The sequence below is a fragment of the Ixodes scapularis genome, unplaced genomic scaffold (genome assembly GCF_016920785.2).
Source record: "Ixodes scapularis isolate PalLabHiFi unplaced genomic scaffold, ASM1692078v2 PGA_scaffold8__174_contigs__length_109621045, whole genome shotgun sequence".
NCBI lineage: Eukaryota > Metazoa > Arthropoda > Arachnida > Ixodida > Ixodidae > Ixodes > Ixodes scapularis.
Window position 1 is genome coordinate 97,569,258 of NW_024609883.1, and position 22,626 is coordinate 97,591,883.

Below are 22,626 nucleotides of genomic sequence, written 5' to 3' on the forward strand. Positions count from 1 at the left end.
TCAGAGACGTCATGGTGCCATGTAACGTCAGCTGACTTCGTCAAATCAGGTCACACAATGACGTGATCATCATGACACGAGGACACCAGCCGACACAACGTGATGACGTAATGTTGGGTGGCACTGTCACGTGAGAACGTGACGGCTTTGTGTATTCAGTCGGTCCTCGCAATGTGCCCTTTAATGACCTCCTCTTACCGGGCCTGCAAAAGAAGCGCGAATTGGGCTTACAGGTCTGTTTCTATCGGCCAGGGGGCGCTACAGCGTCCGCGAGACGCGACCACAAAAGAGGCGCCTCCGCTAGCGTGCGCGGGACGCGCCCATCTGATGTTGAGGCATAGCCTCCTCTATGCTCACAAGACCTGGCAGTTCGACGACGGAGCCATAGAGTGCCCGGTCCCAGATTTGGAGCGCGAGGATCTGGTAGCACAGAACATCCGAAGAGCCATTTCTCGGGGAACCTGGACGTCAGCTCACAGCTTTTGCAGCGGCGAGAACCCGAAACAAACTCGTTCTCTCGGGAGAAGTGTGTTTCGGCGTCTCGCCGCAGCGGGGCGCCAGTCACGTGGCTCTCCTCTCATCCGTTGTCTGGCGCTCCACCTTTTCCATTTCGACGGCCGCTTCTCGTGGCGATCTGCGGGGCTTTGTCAGTAAGTAAATAGGGGGAATAGGGGGCTACACTCTTAGAAAAAAGGGTCAGTATAGTCCTCCCTAAAGGGAGGAACGCTCTTGACACATATGTTCCTTCAGAAAGGGAGAAACTTTCGTCCCTTAAGCAGGGGAGGAAAAGTTCCTCCGTCGACTGCATCTCATCATGGCGGCCACGAATCGAGCAAATCGAGCTCGGTAAGGCTTAACGAGAACACTAAGTCTATTGCACGAAGCGAGAGGAGCAGGAAATAAAAACGTAACACCAGCTTTCCGCGAACTGTATTTATTTCCGAAGTTTCTTTACCCCTGCAGGTAAAGAAACTTACGTTTCGAAAGCATGCAGTCACTCAGTCTTCTCATCGTCAGCACTGCGATGTTCAACGGAGACAACCGGCACTCAGTTCGCGCACTTTATGTCCTACCTTTGCTATTCCTCGAGCCACAATTCCTTCGTCAACCGCACATCACGGAGGAGTGAAAACCATTCGCCCGCAAAACCAAAAGCTGCTCTCAAAAAAAAGCAGATCCGAAGCAACCTCTTGGCTTATCTCAGCACGGTATCACGAAATTATGGCGTAGCCGCGTAGCGTAAAAGGATGTTAAATCGCTTGCCACCAGATGGCAGGGTCAAGCAGAGTAATCGCACGTAGCTAGGCTAGGTGGCGCTAGGTACCGCCCAATTCATGTTTTACAAAAAAATATTTTTATTTTCTTACGCCACAATTGCGTTTCCTTTCCTACGGAATCTCTAACACATGTAGACACGTTGCGCACACTACAAACATCAGGTCAACATATATTGAACGCATACACAGACATCGCACATACAAACATCAATACAACAGCACACTATCCCGATCACTACTACCGAAGAAGAACTTGTAGTTGGGCTAGTTGGTAAACGTTGGTATTCATGTTACAAGGCGCAAAAACACGGACACAAGAGAGAAAGAGACAAAACAGGCGCCACTCACAACTATATTTGAAAAGTGCAGAAAGAAAGGAATACAATCCTCGTCATCTTCATCTCGTCCACGCACGCGCTTAGCCATGTGACATACGCTTATCGCCCAATTTACAAAAACTTATCAAATAATCTAACCTCGGCATTATAGAGTGCAACAGATGTGTCACTTACGCATTGTGCACCCCTTTTTCTAATGAAATACGCCTCTAATAACTCGCGCGCTTTTTGGCACTTGCCTCTGCCCAGAATCGCTGTCTCAGAAAGACGTGGCTCACACCGGCATTTGCTGCAGTGTTCAGGCAAATGTGCCCCATCATTCTTCTTTAAATTTTGCGCGTGCTCCCTTAGTCGGTCGTTCGCACACCTGCCCGTCTGTCCTACGTAGGACTTCCCACACGTAAGGGGGATTTCATAAACCACCCCCGTGGCACAATCAACATACGGCCTGGCATGTTTTGTGGTGCAGCCTTGCCTCTTACCGCTGCCACCGGTGATACGAGAGCATAGTTGGCCGAGTTTGCTCGGTGCTGAGAACACGAGCGGCACTCCAAAACGGTTCGCCACCTTCTTGAGGTTGTGCGACATTCTGTGCACATAGGGTACCACCTCAGGTCTCATTCGACACCGCGCCGTTTTCGCCTTTGCCGTCGTGGTATGGCCTTTTACCTTTTGAAGAATGCCTTCTGCGACACTCGTCACGACCTTTTCAGGGTAGCCCGCTGACAATAGCCTTGTCACCTGGTTCTTAAAGCTTGTCTTCATCCGGTGTGAGCACGACCTTTTAAGAGCCGACTCTAGGCATAGCATAGCGATACCTCTTTTTATCACCTTAGAGTGCGCAGAATCATACGGCAAGAGTTCCTTTTGGGACCGCGGGGCGTACATCCAACACGTGTGTCCTACTAAAACCTTAAAACTTAAATCTAAAAACTGTAAACTACCCTGCTTAGGCAGTTCATGGGTGAAAGTTAATCCTTTCCCATTGTGTCTAAAAGCTTCTAAAACAGAGTTTATATCGTCAAGGTACGTCAAGGACGAACGTTCATTAAAAAGAATCAAAAAATCATCCACGTATCTAAACACTTTAAAAACGTTAAAATCACTGAGAGTTTTTTCAAGCGTGCAATCGATTGCTGCTAAAAAAATGTTACACAGGATGGGAGCCACGCACGACCCAATGCATATGCCCCTTTTTTGTAAAAACAGCTGGTTATCAAACGATACAAAGGTGCTATTAAGGTACGCTTCTAGTACAGTTAAAAAATTGTCAACAGTCACTCCTGCCTCATTCTGGAAAGGAATGATGCCACTTTCATCTATACATGCCCTTATGGCCTCAAACAATTCACAGTGAGGAACCGAATAAAACAGATCTTCAATATCTATGGAAAAGGCATACCCTATGCATTGGTTATCTTTGAAGAAATCAGCCACCTCGTCAGACTTTTTCGTGATGAATGGGTCTGTCACCTGCAGGCTGTTCAACGCTTTCAAAAGATACCGACTTACATGCTGTTGCCAAGCGCCTTTTTCACTCACAATGGTACGGAGTGGCACATCCGGCTTATGAGTTTTAGCGGAAAAAAACACACTTAGCGCATCATTTTTACATTTGGATACATCTCTCGCCAGCCTATCCAAATCTAATCCCTTACACAGATTGACGAACGCACTTTTCACTCTCGAAGACTTCGTTTGGGCCTGGTTAAAGTTTTTTCTTATAGCAGCGTCCGCCTTTTCACCAAACGCACCTTTCGTTATTGCCACAAATCCACCCTCTTTGTCCGACTCCAGAAGGCAAAGTTCATTATCTTTAAAGTACGTGACCACTTCCTGTAAGGCCTTATTGACACCGCCCCGCACTGTCTTTGGAGCACACGTCAAAAGACAATCCACACCTTCGAGTAGACAGCGTTCTTGATCCTCTTTCTCTGCCTTGGTGGCCACTCTCCGGTTCAACGCCACAAGTTCATGTGCCGGAATATTGGGATCGACCCCATACTTGGGACCTTTTCCGAGAAGGTTGGAGATGTTCTCAGGTATTTTTCCGGTGTTATCACCATCGCTTATCACCGTAAGACCACTCCCTCGCACGTCCCTCTTTTTTGTCCTGTCAGATGATTGCAGTGCTTGGCTAAGAGTGAAATTCCACCAGTACTCCGTCATCCGGGCAGCGAAGCTTTTCAGCCGAAGCAACTTTTGTTCCGCGATCCATTGGGGATCTTGTGAGTAACACACAACGCGCATCCAGTCATTAAGCATGCGAACTTGTCGCCACAGTTGAGAACGAATAATCTTGCAAATCCGTTTCTGATGTCCCCATGACGGCTGAACAAACCCGCAGAGAGCACTTACTTCTCGAGGTGCCTCCCCCTTCCTGATGCAGTATCCGATGTACCGGGCGCGGCAGGTCGCACTGACGATAAGGCTCACGAGCGTGTCGACGTTCGGGAGATCCGAAGAAACAGAAAAAGACGGGCCCACTGTAGAAGAAATATACTGTAGAAGAACTTGTAGTTGGGCTAGAATGATGGGGCACATTTGCCTGAACACTGCAGCAAATGCCGGTGTGAGCCACGTCTTTCTGAGACAGCGATTCTGGGCAGAGGCAAGTGCCAAAAAGCGCGCGAGTTATTAGAGGCGTATTTCATTAGAAAAAGGGGTGCACAATGCGTAAGTGACACATCTGTTGCACTCTATAATGCCGAGGTTAGATTATTTGATAAGTTTTTGTAAATTGGGCGATAAGCGTATGTCACATGGCTAAGCGCGTGCGTGGACGAGATGAAGATGACGAGGATTGTATTCCTTTCTTTCTGCACTTTTCAAATATAGTTGTGAGTGGCGCCTGTTTTGTCTCTTTCTCTCTTGTGTCCGTGTTTTTGCGCCTTGTAACATGAATACCACTACTACCGAGCCCTGCGTTTCCGTCTTTTATAGTGGTCGTTTTGAACGTACGGAATTTTTCGGTGACTCCCTAAGCAAAAAAAAAATATTCCGAACATGTTCATTTATTTCCAGCAATGTCATACATCTGGGGCTATTTTTAATGGCTCAAGGGATGAATCTCTTATTAAAAAGAAGACGCTCGATCATGCCATAATTATTTGAAAGCCAATAAATCGAGCCGCTCCAATGTGGTTCCAAGCCATGAGTTTGTTTTCCCGCACGGCCCTTCGTAGCCAGTATTTATATTGTGGTGTTCGTTTTTCTATTTGTGCTGTTCGTGCAAAGCTGCAACTGCCGTCTTGAATTAATCTCTCTAGAGCGGATATCCACTCAGCTGGAAGTGATGCTTCACGGGCACAGAAATCGCTTTTCGATCAACTTGAATGCAGTCAAAGCCGCGACTTGCGACAACTGTTAAGTGTACGGAGCTGCGCCGTTGCGAGCTCGAAAACTTCTAGCGCTCTGCTAGCGCTCATCCCAGCGCGCCACTTAGAGGGCAGTTTCTACAGGAACCGTAATATATTTAAACAGTGAATTAAAGGATAGCGTTTTTTGTTTTTTTTTCGATTTTGCCTGTCTTTTTTTTTTATGCTAAATTTCCATTATAAATATACGTACTTTCCGTCATACTTTCGTAGTGTTGTCTTTTCCCCAGAGCGCAATCGCTCTCGGGGACCGAGTCACCGAGTCACATTGGCCACTGTACGATTGGAGCTTACCGTTCAGACCAGCGTTCCAACATGACTATCCACACGTCGATCGACTGCACCTAATCCCTCAAGTGGTTTTAAACTCTTTAATGTAAAGCGGAATGTCATCCTGCGACACCCCGGCCCCTCCGATAACGGCCCGACCAGCGGCATCAATGCCCGACAGTTTACGTCATCTCATCTTGTTGTTACAGCACTGATACGCGAACACACGGTCACATCGGCGATAATTCCAGTCTTTTGTTCACAACCCACAACACTGCCATCACAATGTCGCTGACACGAAGAAATACAGAACCACGTTGACGATGTTGCTGACACGCAGAAGAATCACGTTGAACGCCGGTTGGCACTCGGCACGGGACGACGGAACCGAACTCAGCGCGGAAGGCACCCAGGCAGCCGGCAGGAAAACCTGCCTTCCTTGGACGCAGTTCCCGCGATTTCCATAACGTCGAAAACGTCGACACAGTTCCTCGTGGTTTCGCTGCTGTAGCAGGCTGTAGTTCCGCGTGTGTCCTGTGTGTCCCGCAAATTGGAGACGGCCGTCTTACCCAGTGTATGTAGCGCTGCTGGCACTGCTCCGGAACTTCGCTGTTTCTAGCGGCTTCGTTAGCTCGTTTGATAAAATTAGTGGTAAAAACGTCAGTGCAACCGAAATGTTCTGCACGTTTGGACTAGAAGACGGAATTACAGGCGGCCTTCGCTGCCGCTGAAGCTCAATCAACTCAACATTAATTTATTAAACAACGTGCGCGACGTGCTCGAAAAACGAAACCGAAAGAAGATGGGTCGGGAGGGCGAAAGCTTTCTCCGGTCTGCCTGGAGGAGGAAAACGTCTCGGAGAATAATAAGGACTTTAATTTTCCTTTCATCGGTCTGGGTTTGTTTATATGTGTTTTAGTAAACAAAAATTAAAAAAAAAAAAAAAACTTTACAAAAAAAAAACCACTTTTCTGGGGATCGAACCGTTGACCACTTGGTCAGTAGCGCGATGTTCTACCCCTGCGCCAACTGAACAAGGAGGAACTCGCCCTCCTCCTTTCATCTGAACTGCCGTTCCTCCCTTCTCTGGGCAACTTGTCCGCAACAAGGAGGAACAGTCGCTTTTGCTACCTTTCTCCTCCCTTTTTTCTTAGAGTGTATGATAGAAGGCTATGGTTCAGGTAAGGCGGCGTCCCAGCGTCCCATTACGCACGATCCACGGGCGTAAACTAGCGTCTGGCATTGTACCTGAACGTCCGTAAACGGGCACTTACATGAGCGTCCGAACGGATGCGACGCGACGCGCAACGGAAACGCGACCTAAAAACATCGCAATTTCCTCGTTAGGGGCGCTTTTCCAAACTTGACAGCTACAGGTCTACAAGAACCACGTATTTAGAACGCCCTCCGAGAAACACCAAAGAGATAGCCATTTTATTTTTCTGCCTATAATATCAGCAAATCAAGTTATTTTTTCCGAGAGACGACAACGCGACTCTGTGGGAACCGAAAAGACACAAGCTTTTGGGCGGAAACGAACGAAGCGTCTTGTGCCTAGGACAAGAAAAACCACGTTTACCTGTAGGAAGATTTGGTAGGAGCGACTCCCAGTGGTTGAATCGAAGCTGTCGTTCTTGGCGACGACGTGGGAGTACACTATGAGGTCGCAAAGCCCCTTCGAGACCGGGTACTGGTGTTTAAAGTAGGCACCTGCTCCGACAGTGCAGACCAGGTAGCCGTAACCAGTGGACGCTGCGCAGCATGTCATTACGTATAAGCAGAGTCAGAAGCACCTGTTAAGCACCAGTCACACCACTTATACACGATACAAATGACACGGCGCTTCCTGCGGACATGATGGCACGGTGCTGCGGATGATGATGATGACACTGCGAACAAATGATGACACTACGGACATGAACATGATGACACTGCGGACAAATGACATGGCGCTCCCTGCGGGCGCGCTTGAAGCCTCAACTTCGAAGCACATTTCCTGCATGCATGTATGCACTGATCAGCCAAAACATTATGACCGCCCACCTAATACCATGTTGACCTATATCTCTGGCACGCAAAAGAGTTGCAACCCATCTTGGCATGGATAAGTATACTTTGTCGGTGCCTCGAGTAAGATTGTACCAGATTTGTTAGAGCAGGTCGCGCCATTCGTGTAGATTACGATGAGGTGATTATAATGAGTTCCGAGCAGGCGCCCCCACCACATCAAAGATGTGTTCAAAAGGGATGCTATCGGACGAGCTATAGGAGACCACGACATCAACCGGAATCCGTCATGCTTTTCAGTCCACTGTAGCGCAAATTATGGCGGCCTGTGTCACGGAGCGTTGACCCGTTGGAAGCTTCCAGTTCCAGTGGGGAAGGCGAGACACGAATACGTGTCACTGGGCAGCAGAGATCTCGATGTCACGATCTGTCCTCTGTCAAAAGTCGCTTACGACAGCAGCCTTTTCCCATTACACGCACACATAGAGTCGACAAAATTATCCCTCTGTAAGCCCCCGTATACCCTACCGTCCGCATAAGAAGATGGCGCTTCAGCTAGGCGCGCTCATTCCCACAATGTAGGGGTGGTTAGACATCTGTCATATCAACCAAATTTCATAAAAAAAAAAAAAAGCAAGACGACACGTTTATCTGTTATGTCCTAGCGTTAGACAAAGGTTAAAGTCAGATATATTTATAAAGTACGTAAACGCCATAGGACCGAAGTTAAAATGAAACTCAGAAGGACACCCCGACGTAAATCGAATCCGCGTCTCCGAGTCCTCTCTCTTACCTCTTCAGATTTCTTTTTCTTTTCTTTGTTAAGGCTTTATTATTACTATTATTATTAATATTATTATTATTATTTCGTGGTTGGGTTGTGCGGCCAGCAAAGCTCGCAGCGCAGGTGCTTGGCAGCCGGCCAACTCACTACAACCATCGCACGCTTCGCATTTCAAGACTAATTCAGAGATAGTTTCAGGAAGAATGCAAGAATTCAGAGGAATACAAAATTGCCCCCCCCCCCCCCCCCCCCCCTTGTTCTCCCTATTTCCGAACCCTTCCAACGCCACGTGGACAGAGTGCCGTGGTGTTAGATTTTGTACGTGACGAGGCAAGCGCGGTGCACTGGTTGGAGACGAATGCATCCGTCATCGTTCAGCTAGAACTCGTGTTTTCACCGAAAGAACACGAGCCGCCGCGTTTGGGGCTCGTGTTGTATCTCCGCGTTGGCCTCTTGTACGTGACGTGTAAAAATTCGGCACCGGGGCCTTCTGTCTAGGCGGTGTGGCCCTGACCGTCAGAGAAGCACCGCCCTCCCGTGAACAGCTGTCACGCGCTATAGCACTTCGTCGGTACAATTAACTCGCGCAGGACGAAACTTCCACCTTGTTACCCAATGGTCTGCCGAAATGGAGAATGGCGCCGTCGCCTTCCTATCTCCGGCAGCTTGGAGAGAAAGCAATGTAGTACACTGTGAGACACTGTTAGCGCGAACACGACGTGGGCGCTTTTGTGCATTTTACTTCGAAAAGGGCACCGGCGGGCATCAAAAGTTATCACTTAGGCTGGTACCCCAACAAAGCACTTTTCACCAGAGCTTTGATGACGGTCCCTCAACACTGAGGGACCGTCATCGTTATTAACGGTGTGGTAGAGTGCGGTGGTATGTCCTTTTCTATTGCTAAGAATACTGGGGCTGCAAAGGCTTTCCGATCGCAATCCTAGTTCCGAGGCCCTTAAATTCAACCACATACAATTGGACTGGTCGAAGTGTTTCCTTACGTTTCCTGGTCGTCGTTGCTGCGGGATCAATGGTAAAAGGCTTGACTGGCTGAACGTAACCAGGTCTCTCTTCCCAAACCTAAACGTATCGACCAGCGTTCCGTCGCGTAGTCCTTATTTTAGGCATCGATTAAACCCTTTACATATGTGTATTGGTCCTTTTATAGACCAGGGGTTGCCAAACTGCGGCTCGGAAGCCGCGTGAGTCTCTTTGCAGGTTCAGGTCCACGGCCCCCTGGTAAGCGCAACCCCCCCCCCCCCCCAAACCCGTTCTCCCCTGTAACATTAGGAGGAAAAAATTTTAGACTTAAAGACAGCTTGCTTTGTGGCAGCCGTGCCACCATACTCACTGATAAGTCTTGTACAAGTTACTCGAAAAAGGTAATCGATCACAATGACAATTACTCTCGATTAAAAAGTATTCAATTAAATTACTTGATTACTTGAAAAGTAGTTAGCCGTTGCTTAGAAAAAAGTCGCCGTTACTTTTCTAATTACTTCAGATTGTAAAAAGAACCGATTTTTTTGCCGGTTTCACGACGGGTCTTTCGAACTGTCCATCCTTTGATCATAAATTCGTTAGAAACACCGAACTGCAAACTATACTCATCTTATCAATCCACCAATTTCGATAAACCTTCCTCGACTTGGTTCAAGGATTCCTTTAAACTTGCGGAAACAAAAGGCGTCATTAAAAATGTAAGGAAAAAAATACAAGTAACGGATACGAATAATTTTAGCACTTCCATAAGTAATCAGACTTACTCTCTTGTTATTACTTACCATATAAACGTATTTAAATTATTACAAAATTACTCAAAAAGAAATTGATTACAAGGAATTTGGTTCCCTGCAATGAGTGCCATGCAGGTCTGGTACAGGTGCGAGGCGCTCTTCTCGAGAAAAAAAAATACAAAAAAAAACAAAAAAACTCAGGGTCTCTAATGTTATTCCTAAGACGACTTGAAGGCGAAACCCCAAGCGCCAATGCATTGAACACAGTCACATGATTTACGGATATCGCGGTACCCTTCGGAGGGGTACCTCGTCGGACTACTCAACGAAAGGTCGCTGGTTCGACGCCAGTCGAGGGTTTTGGTACCTTTCGTCTCGCCGACCTGTTTTCGCTCAAGGTCTGAGCGATAAAGGCGGCAAAATCGAAACCCTCAGTTATGCATCGGAGACAAACTTCAAAGTACTTGTTTTACTAATGGAGACACACAACAAAGATACGTAAATGAGCGATTGCTTTATAAAAGAAAATCGGTGTGCCCTAAAAAAAAAAAATTAAGCTTAAAAATCTGTGGCGCTTTTTTTTTTTTTTTTTTTTCCATTGTGGCTCTTTAAGTAAAATACTGTAAACAACTCGATTTTTGCGACTCGCCTACGATTCGCAAGAAATAGGTTCCGCGAAATTCGAGCAAAATGCTGACACTTTGGAAGCTACGTTGGCAGGGTGCAGGCTTCCTTCGGCAACAATCTAACAACGGGAGAACACGCATGCAAAGGTTCTCACGTGATCATTACTTATGTTTGGTTTGTTAGTATCGTAAGTAATTAAAATATTTGAAAGAAAATAATGCAAAAACCCGGAATTTACTGTCACTTCAAATAACGGTCACAGCGGTTTCTAATGTTCGATTCGCGAAAATTGGAACCCGAGAATAATTAAAGCATGTTCAGCTTTGGGCCGATTCGCAGAAATAAGAGCCCGCGAAAATTAATTCGTTTAGAGTAGTAATTCTTTTAGGCTCCGGCATAGTTTCACCTGGCCACCCCTGTTATAGACCAAATCGTGCGATTGCGTGAGGAATAATTGTTCGCGCTTACTAGTTGTCGTAGTTGTGGTCGTTGTTGTTTCTTTAGTTGTAGTCGTAGCTGAAAGTTAAGAAGCGACATTTGAGGTGCACTGTACGCAAGCACTGGTCTCACACAGGTTTACGTTATGAGTATGACAGACCTAATAGAAAAAAGAAAATAAGTAAAAAACATTCCACGTTCCTTGCAAATGAGTTCTGGTGATAGGCAGCGTTGGGAAGTACTTTAAGTACATTGTACATTGTTGGATCTTTACACCTTATACTAGGCCCGATTCGACCAAGCCACGCTGCAGTCTTTCCTAAGGGAGTCCCACAATACAGCAAGTTCAATCAAACAGTTTCTCAACTCACATGGCGATGACCCAAGTCCTGTTCCCCTCCGGGTGCTGCAACAGCTTGTCGGCTCCCTCAGTGAGGACTCCCCTAACAAAGACTCTAAAGCAGGGAACACATAAGCGATGAAAGTGGGCGCCGCACGGCAGCGCACGCCAGTATCCACGGTAACCGGTACTGGGGGCGTCCCTACGTCACTTCCGCGCGGCAGGCACCGCGTCGCTCGGATCGGTGCGCCTGTGGCGCCCCTAGCGGTGAACGACGCGCGGCGCTCAGTTTCACTAGGGTGGCTAGATATAGTTTCACCGCTCATGTGTTCCATGCTTTACAGTACCGAGCCGAGATTTCTCTCCAGACAGGCACCTGGAGAGACGCCTGTCTGGGTTCAAAGGGTCCTAGAGTGACGGAGAATGTCGGCTTGAGCACTGGAGACGATGATGAAGTCTACATGCGTTCACACCGGCGGGGAAGGTGGGCTTCGGCAACGGCCACGTGCAGGCCAAGAAAAGGGTCTCCACAGCTTAAAGTACTACTTCAAGGAGGCTTCAAGAACGTGTACACCCGTGAGCGATATGAAGGTGAACAGTCCTCTTCTTGTTTTTGACGCTCCTGCAAGTTTTGGAACAAGCTCTGTTCCAGAAGATGGCTAGAACGAAAAGTTTAGACCCCAAGCCACGTACCATTTGAGACGCTGAGAGTTAATATAGCTTCAGGGAGCCGTAAAACAGGCAAGAAACCAGGTAAGGTCCACCTTCATATTGCCGGCGGGTGTACTTTACTTCAAGTCAAATTTGGGGGTTTTACGTGCCAAACCAACGACGGGCATCTAGGACGCCTCAGCGGAGGACTGAGGATTAATTTCGACCGCCTGGGGATCTTTTGACGTGCAATCGAAAGCTCGGTTACACGGCGCCTTCTCCCTCCGTCAGATTACGGGCACCTCGGTCGGGTTTCGAACATTACTTTACTTGAAATACATTCTCTGAGAATGTACTTACTTTCCAAGGATAGTGAAACTCCTCAAACTGTGTTATGCTAAATTTCTATAAAACAAATTATGCTTTTACAACTCTGAAGCCACTTGACTTTATCCAATATTCGCCACCATGTCCGATAATAGGTGATGTACTCCCGATTACCCCCTGCGGCAGTGCATAGCATTAAAAAGAAATACACTGTAGAGGGGAATCATAGAGATCATATACTAAATCTAGAGGAAAAGGTCCGCCATTTTCCCATACATTCTGGCTGCCGCAAGCGGCGGACCATGCAGGCAGACCCTCTGGGTCCCAAACACGGTTACATCATCAGAGCAGTTTCGTGAACTTCAACAATCCACGAACTTACCGGTGGAAAGATACTCGCGTTCTTTTCGAAGGTTTCTTTTTGCATAGCGCGCAGATGTACGGCCTCGCGTTAACGCTAAACTAAACCATATACCCGGCTTCGCTGGTGGGGCGCGGCTGGGCGCGGTTGAGGAATACGAAACTGCGCAACCACCAGATTTCCGAGATTTCGACAGAAGGGAAGTTAATGCAGCGTAATGACTTTATTGCTTTTTATAAGCGTTAGAATAGCTCAGAATTTAGTTTACAACGTTAAATTATCACTGTTTATATTGCTGAGAGTTTTCACTCTCCGTGTTTACCATGGCAACGTTGCTTTCTTTCTCTCGTGTTCTGTCGCTCTCTTTTGCGATCGTTCACTCGGGACCCAGGATGTCGGCGCACGGGATTTGCCACTCCTCCTCACCCACCTTTACCCCCCTGAGGGGAATGAAGGGGCATCAGGGGGATCGGTGGCCGAGTGGTCTAGCGCACACCAGCTCGGAGCACGTGGAGCGAAAGCCGGCGCTGCAGAACCCAGGGATCCTTGTATCAATCCCCACCCCTGCCCGTTTCGATCTGGGTGAGCATCGTACCGGCGTGCGGTCGTGTATCACTACTGCGTGGTGCACGTTAAAGACCCCAGGCTAGCGGTTGTACTGCACTGGCTACATTTCTCATCTACAGCGAGTGACTCGTCGCAACTTTGAAATGTCTCACGAACTACGCGCTGTCTAAATATCCACACAACCCCAATTATTATTAAATAAGGGGCATCATGAAAGGTTGTGCTAAAAAGTACGGGTACTTTACCTTAAGTACATTGCGCCCTGTGTACTTACTATTCTACATGAAGCACATAACCTCTCATATACCTTGTACTTCAACTACTTTTTAGGTGTACTTTACCAAAACCGGTGATAGGCGAGGGGCACTCTGCTCTACACATTATTGCACAAAGTTACACTGCCGTGTTTAAATCTAGAGGGCCTGGATCACCCCAAATTTAGTGCTTTATGACGATGTGGTACTGTGGTCTTACGTGACACTTCGACGTGTCATGACACTAAATTCCCCGCTAGATTTAACGGGGAATTGTGACGACACAGTGTGACATCAACACCGTCCGCAAAATTGTTCCACTAAAGTTAGCCGGCCACGCCCTTCACGCGATAACGTCCTAGAGGGCCGTTCACACACACGCGTTTGCTTACGACTGAGTTCTTGCGATCTCTTACCACGAGAGAGAGCTCCAGACTCTCCAGACTGGAACGCTGGCGCCATCTATGAAGTGGCCCTGGAACTGAATGTCACTAGAACGAAGGTTTTCGTGGCATTCGCTAGGTCAAATGTACCTAAGAAAAACGGTACTTTATAACAATGTCAAAAAACTTTTCTATCAAAAAAGAACGATGCGCGAAAAATAATAGAGAATATTCGAGCGCCACAAGTGTTCCACGAATACCCGATAGATGGCGCCGTTGGTTCTACTCTCGTCTTAAAGGGGCCCTGCAATCATATTTTAGCGTCTACCTTTTTTGCGGTTTCCACGTCTCTTGGGGTTGGACCAAGCCAGCGGGCACGGAGAGAGTAACTAAATATCAGTGCGTCATATTTTAACCGGACGACGCGGAAACCTCCTCCACCGACGAGGGCGACCCGCGGTACCGAAAGCGCGCAAAATGTGACGTCTTTGGTCCTGGGCTTGTCACTGGTCAAAGCCGCTAAGAGCTTTTTTTTAGTCGAGATACAAAATAGAAGTGTCGCGAACCGTTTCAATTATGTATGAAAGTAGTTTTTGTTCACTATTTTAGATCAGAAAAGAAACAAATGCAGTTTAGAAAGTACGGAAACGAGAAATGACCCGTCGACATACCCGCCACCAAGCGGCGGAAAAAAACGGCGCATACTAGAAAGGGCTAGTGGGATGAGGGCCTGAGGCTACGACAAACGAGGAGAGTAGAAAGGTCCCGGATGTACGCGGCGGCGCTGTGGTCGTATACCGGCTCAAGATTCCGACCGGTTCCGAGCGTTCCGAACGTTCCGAAGGCCTTCGGCGCGGGCCCTGTTGGCGATTTGGTCATTTGGCGGTGCGTCAGCGCGAAGTGGCTCCCGTTCTGAACTGATCTTTACGCCGTGTTTGCTGTCGTTTGTGGCCAATGAAATGTTATGCCGAATTAGTGTTTAGTCGCGCTGCAAATACAATACGAGCTGCCCTGGCCGCCCGCTTCATACAGCTTATCCAACACGTGCTTTAGTGGCGCCCTCTCGAGCCGTCGACACGGAGTGCGGCAGCCGTATGCGCTCGATGAGCTCACCACTCCTCCTCTAGTCCAAGGCCGCTCAAGGCAGGACCTACGACGTCATGAGGGAGGTTATTTTTTGCTTGTTTTTGTAATTCTAATTTGCCTATAACTTTTAAAATAAAGCGAAATTTGAGAAAAGAAAAGTTGGATTAAGTTACTACGATCAGTACGCTCAGGTTCAGTGCAAATTAAGAACCAGTCAAAAAGTCATTGCAGGGCCCCTTTAAGACATCCCACCAGGATTTTTTTTTTTTTTCAGGCACTTGGTTTTAAGCAGTCGCGATTGTGCGAACCAGCCTTCGCTGTTTATTGATCTGAACTCACTGGTTGTGGTGGATGACGTCACGGCTGCCGGGGGTTTGGGGGCGTCAGACATGTAGCGGTTGTCGTCCGTCTTCGTCACATCTCGTGCAGCGACGGGTTCGTCTGCGCGCGAGTACAGAATGGACAGAATTATTTTCGTTGAACAATGACATTCAATATATTGTTAGATACAGAGTATATATAGACAGACAGGCGGCTCTGACGTCATGGCGCTGCGGTGGCGCTGCTGTCGGCACGGCACCTGCGCAGTCGCGTCACCTCGTAACAATCTAGTTTCTGCTCACGCGAATCCCCCGCCTGATGTGGGCAAGCGCCGGCTTGTTTGTAAACAGTGCGTTGGCGTAGAACTTGGCGTCGAAAAGCGATCAAAATATTTGCCCCAACATAGTACCTATAAACAAGATTAATTGTATTACACCGCGATTACCTTAGAGATGTAAACACGCTTTTTTTTATTTTCTTTTTTTTTATTTTTTTACAGCGGAGCTGTTAAGGGCTAGTTTATCGTGTCCGTGCGCAAAGAAATCTCGACATAAAACTCTGGACAGCTACCGCCATCTATTAACGACGGTGGCAACCAGGCAACCGGCTTGTCGGTTGTTTGGTTGCCGCCGCCGCTCATAGATGGCGGCAACCTTTCGAGCCTTTCCACTCTGGCTTGCCGGCTTGCGGCCGGCCATTACTTCATTCCCACCATAGTAAAGCTTCGCTGGTCTTTATCTTCTGCAGATTGGAAAGGCTGAGAGTTTTTGTGTGTTGTTTTACTTTTTGTAGCCAGATGAGGCTCTGCTTTTTGGCAAGGAAAAGTAAATTCATTAATTAATGGGTATTTTAAAAAATTCAGCCTTTTTACGACGATTAAGCAGTATAGATGATCGCGATGTAAACGATAGAAAGCTTCTCTACCTTGCGAAAACAAAACGAAAACAAAATAGAGTAAATAATTTATTATAACGATAAAAAGTGTTTCCTTAGGAAATGTCACTGTAGTTACCGTCTTAAAGTAACTACCTTATTAGCTGTCTTACGGAGTAAATAATGAATTATTCAGCCCGAAGGACAAATCGCGGCAATTAGAGCAATATGTCACTAGAACCATCTCTGTTATCGGCGCATTCCAGAGTGCGCGTGAAACAACAAAAACCATAAAAAGTAGACATACAAATGCGTCAGAAGCAAACATACGACTCAGCGGCGCCGGCCTTGTCTTCTAAGTGGTATAGATATCTCGGTACGACGTAGACTCACTCGAACTGCCCCCGCTGGCAATCCAGGTGCCCAAGAAAAGCAGCAAGAGCAGCAACAGACACAGGGGAACTGCGTAGTGCCACCAGGGTCTGGATTTCCTGGGAGACGCGAAATTACTTTAGTCGCACCGCTCCTCCGAGGAAGCCATCCGGAAGAGTCGATGGTGCTAATTGCTTTGTTCGTTTTCCTTCTTAAGCGGGTTCGACCGTATTAGAGACGCGCGAGACCAAAGGCGTCGCTGCGGTCGACATCGGCGACTGGCTAAACCTTATAGCTTCCTGTATACCGATAATTCCTGCACAATCGCCGGTTCACGGCGATGCAAATCCTGCCAATCGCGGCGAGGCAAATCCTGGTCGTGACGTCACGAACGGAAGCCATAAGAGGGCGCCACCGAACCCCCGGGCATCTATCCATCCATAGCCTATGAGATTGCGGCACTAGAACATAGGAACGACGAAGCATCACGTAGTAAAACGTGTGAACCATGGTTATCGACACCACAGGAAAGGCCGGGGAGTGACTTGCTCTAGCGTCCGCAGCGCTCCAGTTTTGACTCGGCTGAACCGAGACAGCAGTGGCCGATTCTCGCGTGCAGTGCTCTTGATTCCTGGATAGCGCAGGCTGTTCTGCTTGCAAACTTCTGGTACTTACTGTTGTGCTTGGATTTCTGAAATCGAGTGTTTCGTTTGCATCGGTATAATCGTCAGTGTTCACCAAAGGTTTCGACCAAATGACCGAAAACATCTTAAAACGTAAATATTAAGTAATCTACGAAACTCACAATCATCGACAACTTAATTACCGCCGCAGTCACACTGTTCAAGATCCATCTTACAAAAGACATGGCGTTCGTTGCAGACCTGATAGAGTTGTCGGCGTACACGCCTCCCACGCATGTTCCATCCATAGTTGCTTTCACCACATTCGTACGCGTTGAACATGTCCGCAGACATCGTTTGCAGACTGGCCAATGACATACAAAGGAGACACGCGCCCCAGACGGTGTCTGAAGACTGTCTGTTGTCTGGGGTTGCCAAAGGCATGGTAGGCCGGGGGTTGGCTGATGGATAGGATCGAAGCGTGTATATATGTCTTATTTCCATGTTGATTAAATATTTGCAGTCAGCGCTCGTGTCTGTCTTGTCTTTCTTTATTTTGTCCTCGTCTAAAAGGCGCTACCATGCCTTCGGCAACCCAAGACCAATACCAACTAGCCCAGCATTCAGCATTGACTGTCTGTTGCCTTAGCAGTGTAGCACCTCGTCACTGCTCAGCAGCCAAGGAGATTGGGGTATGAGCCAATAAGATATCCACAAAGAACAAATCAGAAAGCATGAACAGTGAGCGTAACAGATCACGCGCCCGCGTGATTCGTAACCATGATAGACGGAGAAACGTGCCATCATGGCGGCCCTTCAACCTGACTCTTAGTTAATGATGATACATGTCAAGTTATTCAGAGCATGCGTGCGTGTACAGTAGACAAACGTTATTGAGATCGTTTAACAAAAAAGTCAAATATTAAATTATCGATTTCAGCTTATCATAAATAATAATGATAAAAACGTTATACATATATATTGACACAGTCGAATCTCGCTAATTCCAACTCGAGGGGGACCGAAAATTTGTTTGAATAAAGCAGTTGCCGGGAGTTTCCTCCCATATAGAGACACATAGGATGGGACCTGCATGTTAGTTTGAATTAAGAGAGTTTGAATTAACGAGATTCGACTTATGGTTGTCCCGTCACGCCAGGGGGAGAGAGAGAAGAGAGGTAGAAAGGAAAAGGATCATCGGTCCTCATCGGTGCATCCCCAATCGTCCCTGTTGCAGTCTGTTGTAGGTTAAGAAAAGCAGCACAAGCTCCTCTCATAAAGCCCTCCACTCTTTTTTTTTTTAATTTTAACAGGGCGAGCGCTAGAGAGGAGGGGGAGAGTAGAAATAAGGAAACTCGCAGCAACCAGAGGGCTCTCCATGAGGGACTTTTCTTCCATTCTTTGTGAACAGACCAGATGCAAGAAGAAGTGCCATCTAGTCGTGTCTGCAAGATCCATTATCGAGTTTCCGTACCGATAGTTTCGCCCGAGGGACATTGGTCTGGGCAGAGTGGGAGTCGTAGATTTAAAATATGGTCGCATGTTGCCCGTCCAGTCCGACCCCTTCACACAGTGTCGTCGATGAAGACCATTCACTTACCTGGACGGCCCGGTTCATTGCCTCGGCGACGAGTCTTGCGATCTCGTTGCTGACAATTTCGTTTCCACAATTTCGCGACCGTCTTTCTTTTCTTCATTGCATCGAACAGCATCCCACCGAACGTACAAATACATTTTTTTTATTATCCTAAAAACCGGATCAAATGCCAATGCGCCCCGTCAACAGGTAAAAAATAGCGCAAAAAAACAACTAATATGGCGGCTTTGAATGGCATGATGATGATAGCTGGCAGAAATATCGCAGAGGGCCTACTATTGAAACAAGCTAAAATGCAAAAATGAAAAGATAAATCACTTACCTGTCCCCTCGGTACCGGATACTAATGAACAAACAAACAAAAAAAAAGTACGAATAATGGGTGCGGTGCCAAATTTCCTAAAATACTAAATATCATAATGGTTGTTCGTTTGTTTTCGTTTCTAACGGGCGACGACACTGCGTACATACATATCGCGAAGCAGAAGTGGTTGGAAGTAAATCAATATATTATCTCGTAGTAAGAAACTCCTGGAACGCGCAGTAACAAAATATGAATGAGGAAGCTTTTTTCGTACGCGGAGAGCAGGTTGTCTGCTTCTTGCACAGGAGTTGCGATGACGTCAGAACGACGCCGAGCTATGATTGGCTGTAGACCTCAGCCAATAAGAGCTCGGCGTTTGGACATCATCGCAATCCCTGCGCAAGGAGCAGACGAACTTGCGCTCCGTATGCTCCTTTTTAGCTTACGGTGGGACGCGGCGGACGTTATGAGCCACCCGGAGCCAATCCAATGGATTGTGAGTGTCACGTGACCTCTTGGTGCGGCGCAGCGACACACGGGGCGCGCAGTCACGTGACACACTCCAAGCGCTTGATTGGCTGCTCGGATGGCTCGAGCGTCCGCTGAAGTCCACGGTAGAGTGAAAGTGAGTATATTGATCAGTCACGCATAATCAGGCTGTAGACCTTTCCGGTCTTAATTAACCGAAAAACACCGATAAATATCTGTCGCTGTTCAAACTACGAACTCGGTTAAAACCGAAAAGAAGAAAGCACGTTTATCTGTGTCCAAAATACAAAATTGGTTAAAACCGAAAATACCGAAAGCGTACGTTGGTAACGAAAAATAAGACCACTAATATATTCAACATTTTGCTTCAGGTAGCTAAGACTGTTTTTTGTCGAAACTCGATCTCCCTTGAGAAGAAGTGAACTGAAGGATCAAAGGACAGTCTACGTACAGATTCGAACGCGAGTCGCCGTGAGATCCGTGCTTCGAATGCCGCATGGAAATGAGCTCAAGGAGAAAACTTGACACGCGGCATTCGAACCACGGATATTTCGCTAATTCGTGTTATGATGTATGAACAGTGTGTCTCGTGAGTTTGTTTTCCCCAATAATGCTCGTTTTAGCCTCCGTCCGAAGTAAGTCACTGAAACGCACCAAAATAGAAAAAAAAAAAGATAAATAAACAACGAAGAAAATTTGCTAATTCGCCTTCTAAATTATCACCGCACGATCTGCGGCCTACAAATAGCGTACTCATATTGTCACGAATGAAGGTGACGAGACAAAGAACAGTGAGCTGAAAATAAAGGTTTGATCGGGGAACTTGTGCCAAACAAAATAAAGAACGAGCGTCGAGGCAGCAGAAAAGCGGGCGGCGAATTCGCGGCGTAACACTGAGCGAGAGTGAGACTGACTCGACAAGGTCGCGGGCAGCTCCTTATCTAGAGTGCGTCATCATCTTGAATATTCGGCAAAGAAGCTTCGAACGTCGCGCGCTCGGGGCGAGAATAAACATGCACTTTTGAGAACAAGAAACTGGGACGAAATGACCAAAGTTGCGATTTAAAATGTTAAAAAGCGCAAAGACGACAGGACGGGCGGGCACACAAAGACAACAGGACGGTATACGACAGGATAGCGCCCGTCCTGTTGTCTGTGTGCCTTTATTGTCCTTATTTTGTTTGCGCTTTTTAACCTTTTAAATCAGTATGAACCAACTCGTCCAAACCCAAGTTTTAATCCAACATAAAAGTTACGCCCTGCGTAAGAATAAAGGCGAGTCTTCTAGAATCCCGTGACCGAGCATTGCATGTTCGGCCCTGCGCGCTTCAATATTCTCACAACCGTGCTCCTAAGCTTTAAAAAGGTCATTGTTTTGACGAATGGTTTCTGAACTACCAAGATCATAACCCTCCTCTCGAGGGGGCCACTTCGAAACAGATACTGGAGATCATGAAAGAATATACTAACCGTAGTCCGACTGCTGGGTAGCTGCAAAGATAAGATAAATTAGATTTAGCGAACGTTCTGGATAGTGTGCAGTATACTAAAGAGTAAAATACACAAACCATAACTTTGTTTGCTTAGCTATCGCGAAGTTTTCTTTTTTCTAATTGTGCGAAGATAACATTGTATGAATAAAGCAGCTATAATACAGCTTCCTATTTTTTTTTTTATTGGTTATGGTTGTTCGGATTTCCCATATTCCTTACAGATAAACGTCACCTAAACTCTTACATGAGATGACTTGCCTATGCGCGGCGCCTTGGGCATCGCGACAGGACGGCAGGAGTCTGATTGGTTGCAATAGGCCTTTTGTAAGAATCTCGAGAGGCCGCGTGCAAGGAGCTCATCGAATCGCAGGAACGCCCGCTCGCCTGCGTTTTCTCCATCGTCTGCTACAGCCGGTTCTGTTCAGGCAGTTTTCGGCGTTCCTTTCTGCGCCGCGAACGGCACTGCACGCTTTGCAAAAGGTCTATTGAACTTTCTGAGCATCTTCAACGGAATAAGTTTTGCAAAAACTTCGAGCTTGTCGTCAATGTCCCTGCAACTATTTCTTTTTTTTTTTTTAAGGACAAACATATATGGTTAAAGGAGCCATAAAATAAATTTTGGTCTGGGATTTTAGATTGGGACTTTACTAATCGCATATCGTTTAGTGGGCCAAGAGAAAGAGGGTACGAAGTCAAAAACCACCTTTTCGGGGCGAACATTTGGAAATATAGCAGACTATTTTGTACCTCTTTCCCTTCAAAAGCCCTCCGCCATTATACATCCGCGGAACCAAAAGAACTTCAGCGGTCCTAACTGTCCCAACTGTCCCAACGCACGTCAGCCGACACCAGCTCACGCATTGGACACGAGAACTGCGTCACTCGGACGTATGCGCTCGTTAATAATCAATCCGTCGACGAATATTTGGATTCGCGTTCGTGGCCAATTAGTGCCCTGACGGAACTTATCGTCACTTGCGAATGACATGTTCTATGGTGTGCTTAAAAAGCACGATGGAAGCTTCGAGTCATTGTATCGGTGTCCAAGCATGTCACGACGACATAATTTCTCCATTCGCTTTTGAGTTGAGGGTTAAAGCTAAGAAGGAAGAAGTTAAAAAATCATTTCACGGCGCCTTTAAAGATTTGTTTATAGAGCCCCGGTTTCTTACGTTACGTTACGTTACGTTACGAAAGCTTATGTCTGCTTACGTTACTCGTCACCGGGACATCTATGCTTCGTAGTCAGCGTGACTGCAGTTCAAGGAGATAGCCTTGCACGCGACATTCAAGACACGAATGTTTCGGTGACTTATACGTTAATGCAATTAATGCAAAGGTGTGGCGAGCTGGATAAGAATAAAGATATTAATCTCTGGAGTAGGGGAAAAAGGAGGACAAAGGACAAGCAGAAATCTCCGAACACAGCTATAGGTGACTGGTGAACGACAGAATAAATCGGCCTGGTCCTGGTGTCGAACCAGTGACCTCTCCATTTCCAGTGGAGCACTCTACCAACTGAGCTAACCGGGAGTTTGACGTCAATAGAGCAAGCGGGTTTAAACACCCACCACTCTAACACCAACAAGGGTAAACGGTCTGGTTTTCGAAGTTATGATGTTAGTGCAATTAATGCAAAGGCGCAGCGAGCTGGACAAGTATAACGATAATAATCCCTGGAGAGGGGTAACAAGGGGGACAAAGAACAAATCTCCAAACACACCTAGGTGG

At 47.1% G+C, this 22,626-nt stretch overlaps 1 protein-coding gene across 3 annotated transcripts in view; it reads right to left on the reverse strand.

Annotated features, from left to right (window-relative positions):
* Positions 1-22,626, reverse strand: part of LOC120844318 (4-coumarate--CoA ligase 1) — a 64,115-nt gene that overhangs the window by 39,426 nt on the left and 2,063 nt on the right. Inside the window, exons 2-4 of one of the 3 annotated variants that reach the window (XM_042286692.1) lie at positions 20,873-20,893; positions 16,411-16,508; positions 15,163-15,264 (exon numbers count right to left, since the gene is read on the reverse strand). In XM_042286692.1, the coding sequence (XP_042142626.1) occupies positions 15,163-15,214 (52 nt within the window). In that variant the 5' untranslated portion in view covers positions 15,215-15,264; positions 16,411-16,508; positions 20,873-20,893. Of the gene's footprint in view, positions 1-15,162; positions 15,265-16,410; positions 16,509-18,612; positions 19,043-20,872; positions 20,894-22,626 lie in introns of those variants that run through there. The other 2 variants (XM_042286690.1, XM_042286691.1) reach the window with 2 other exon arrangements.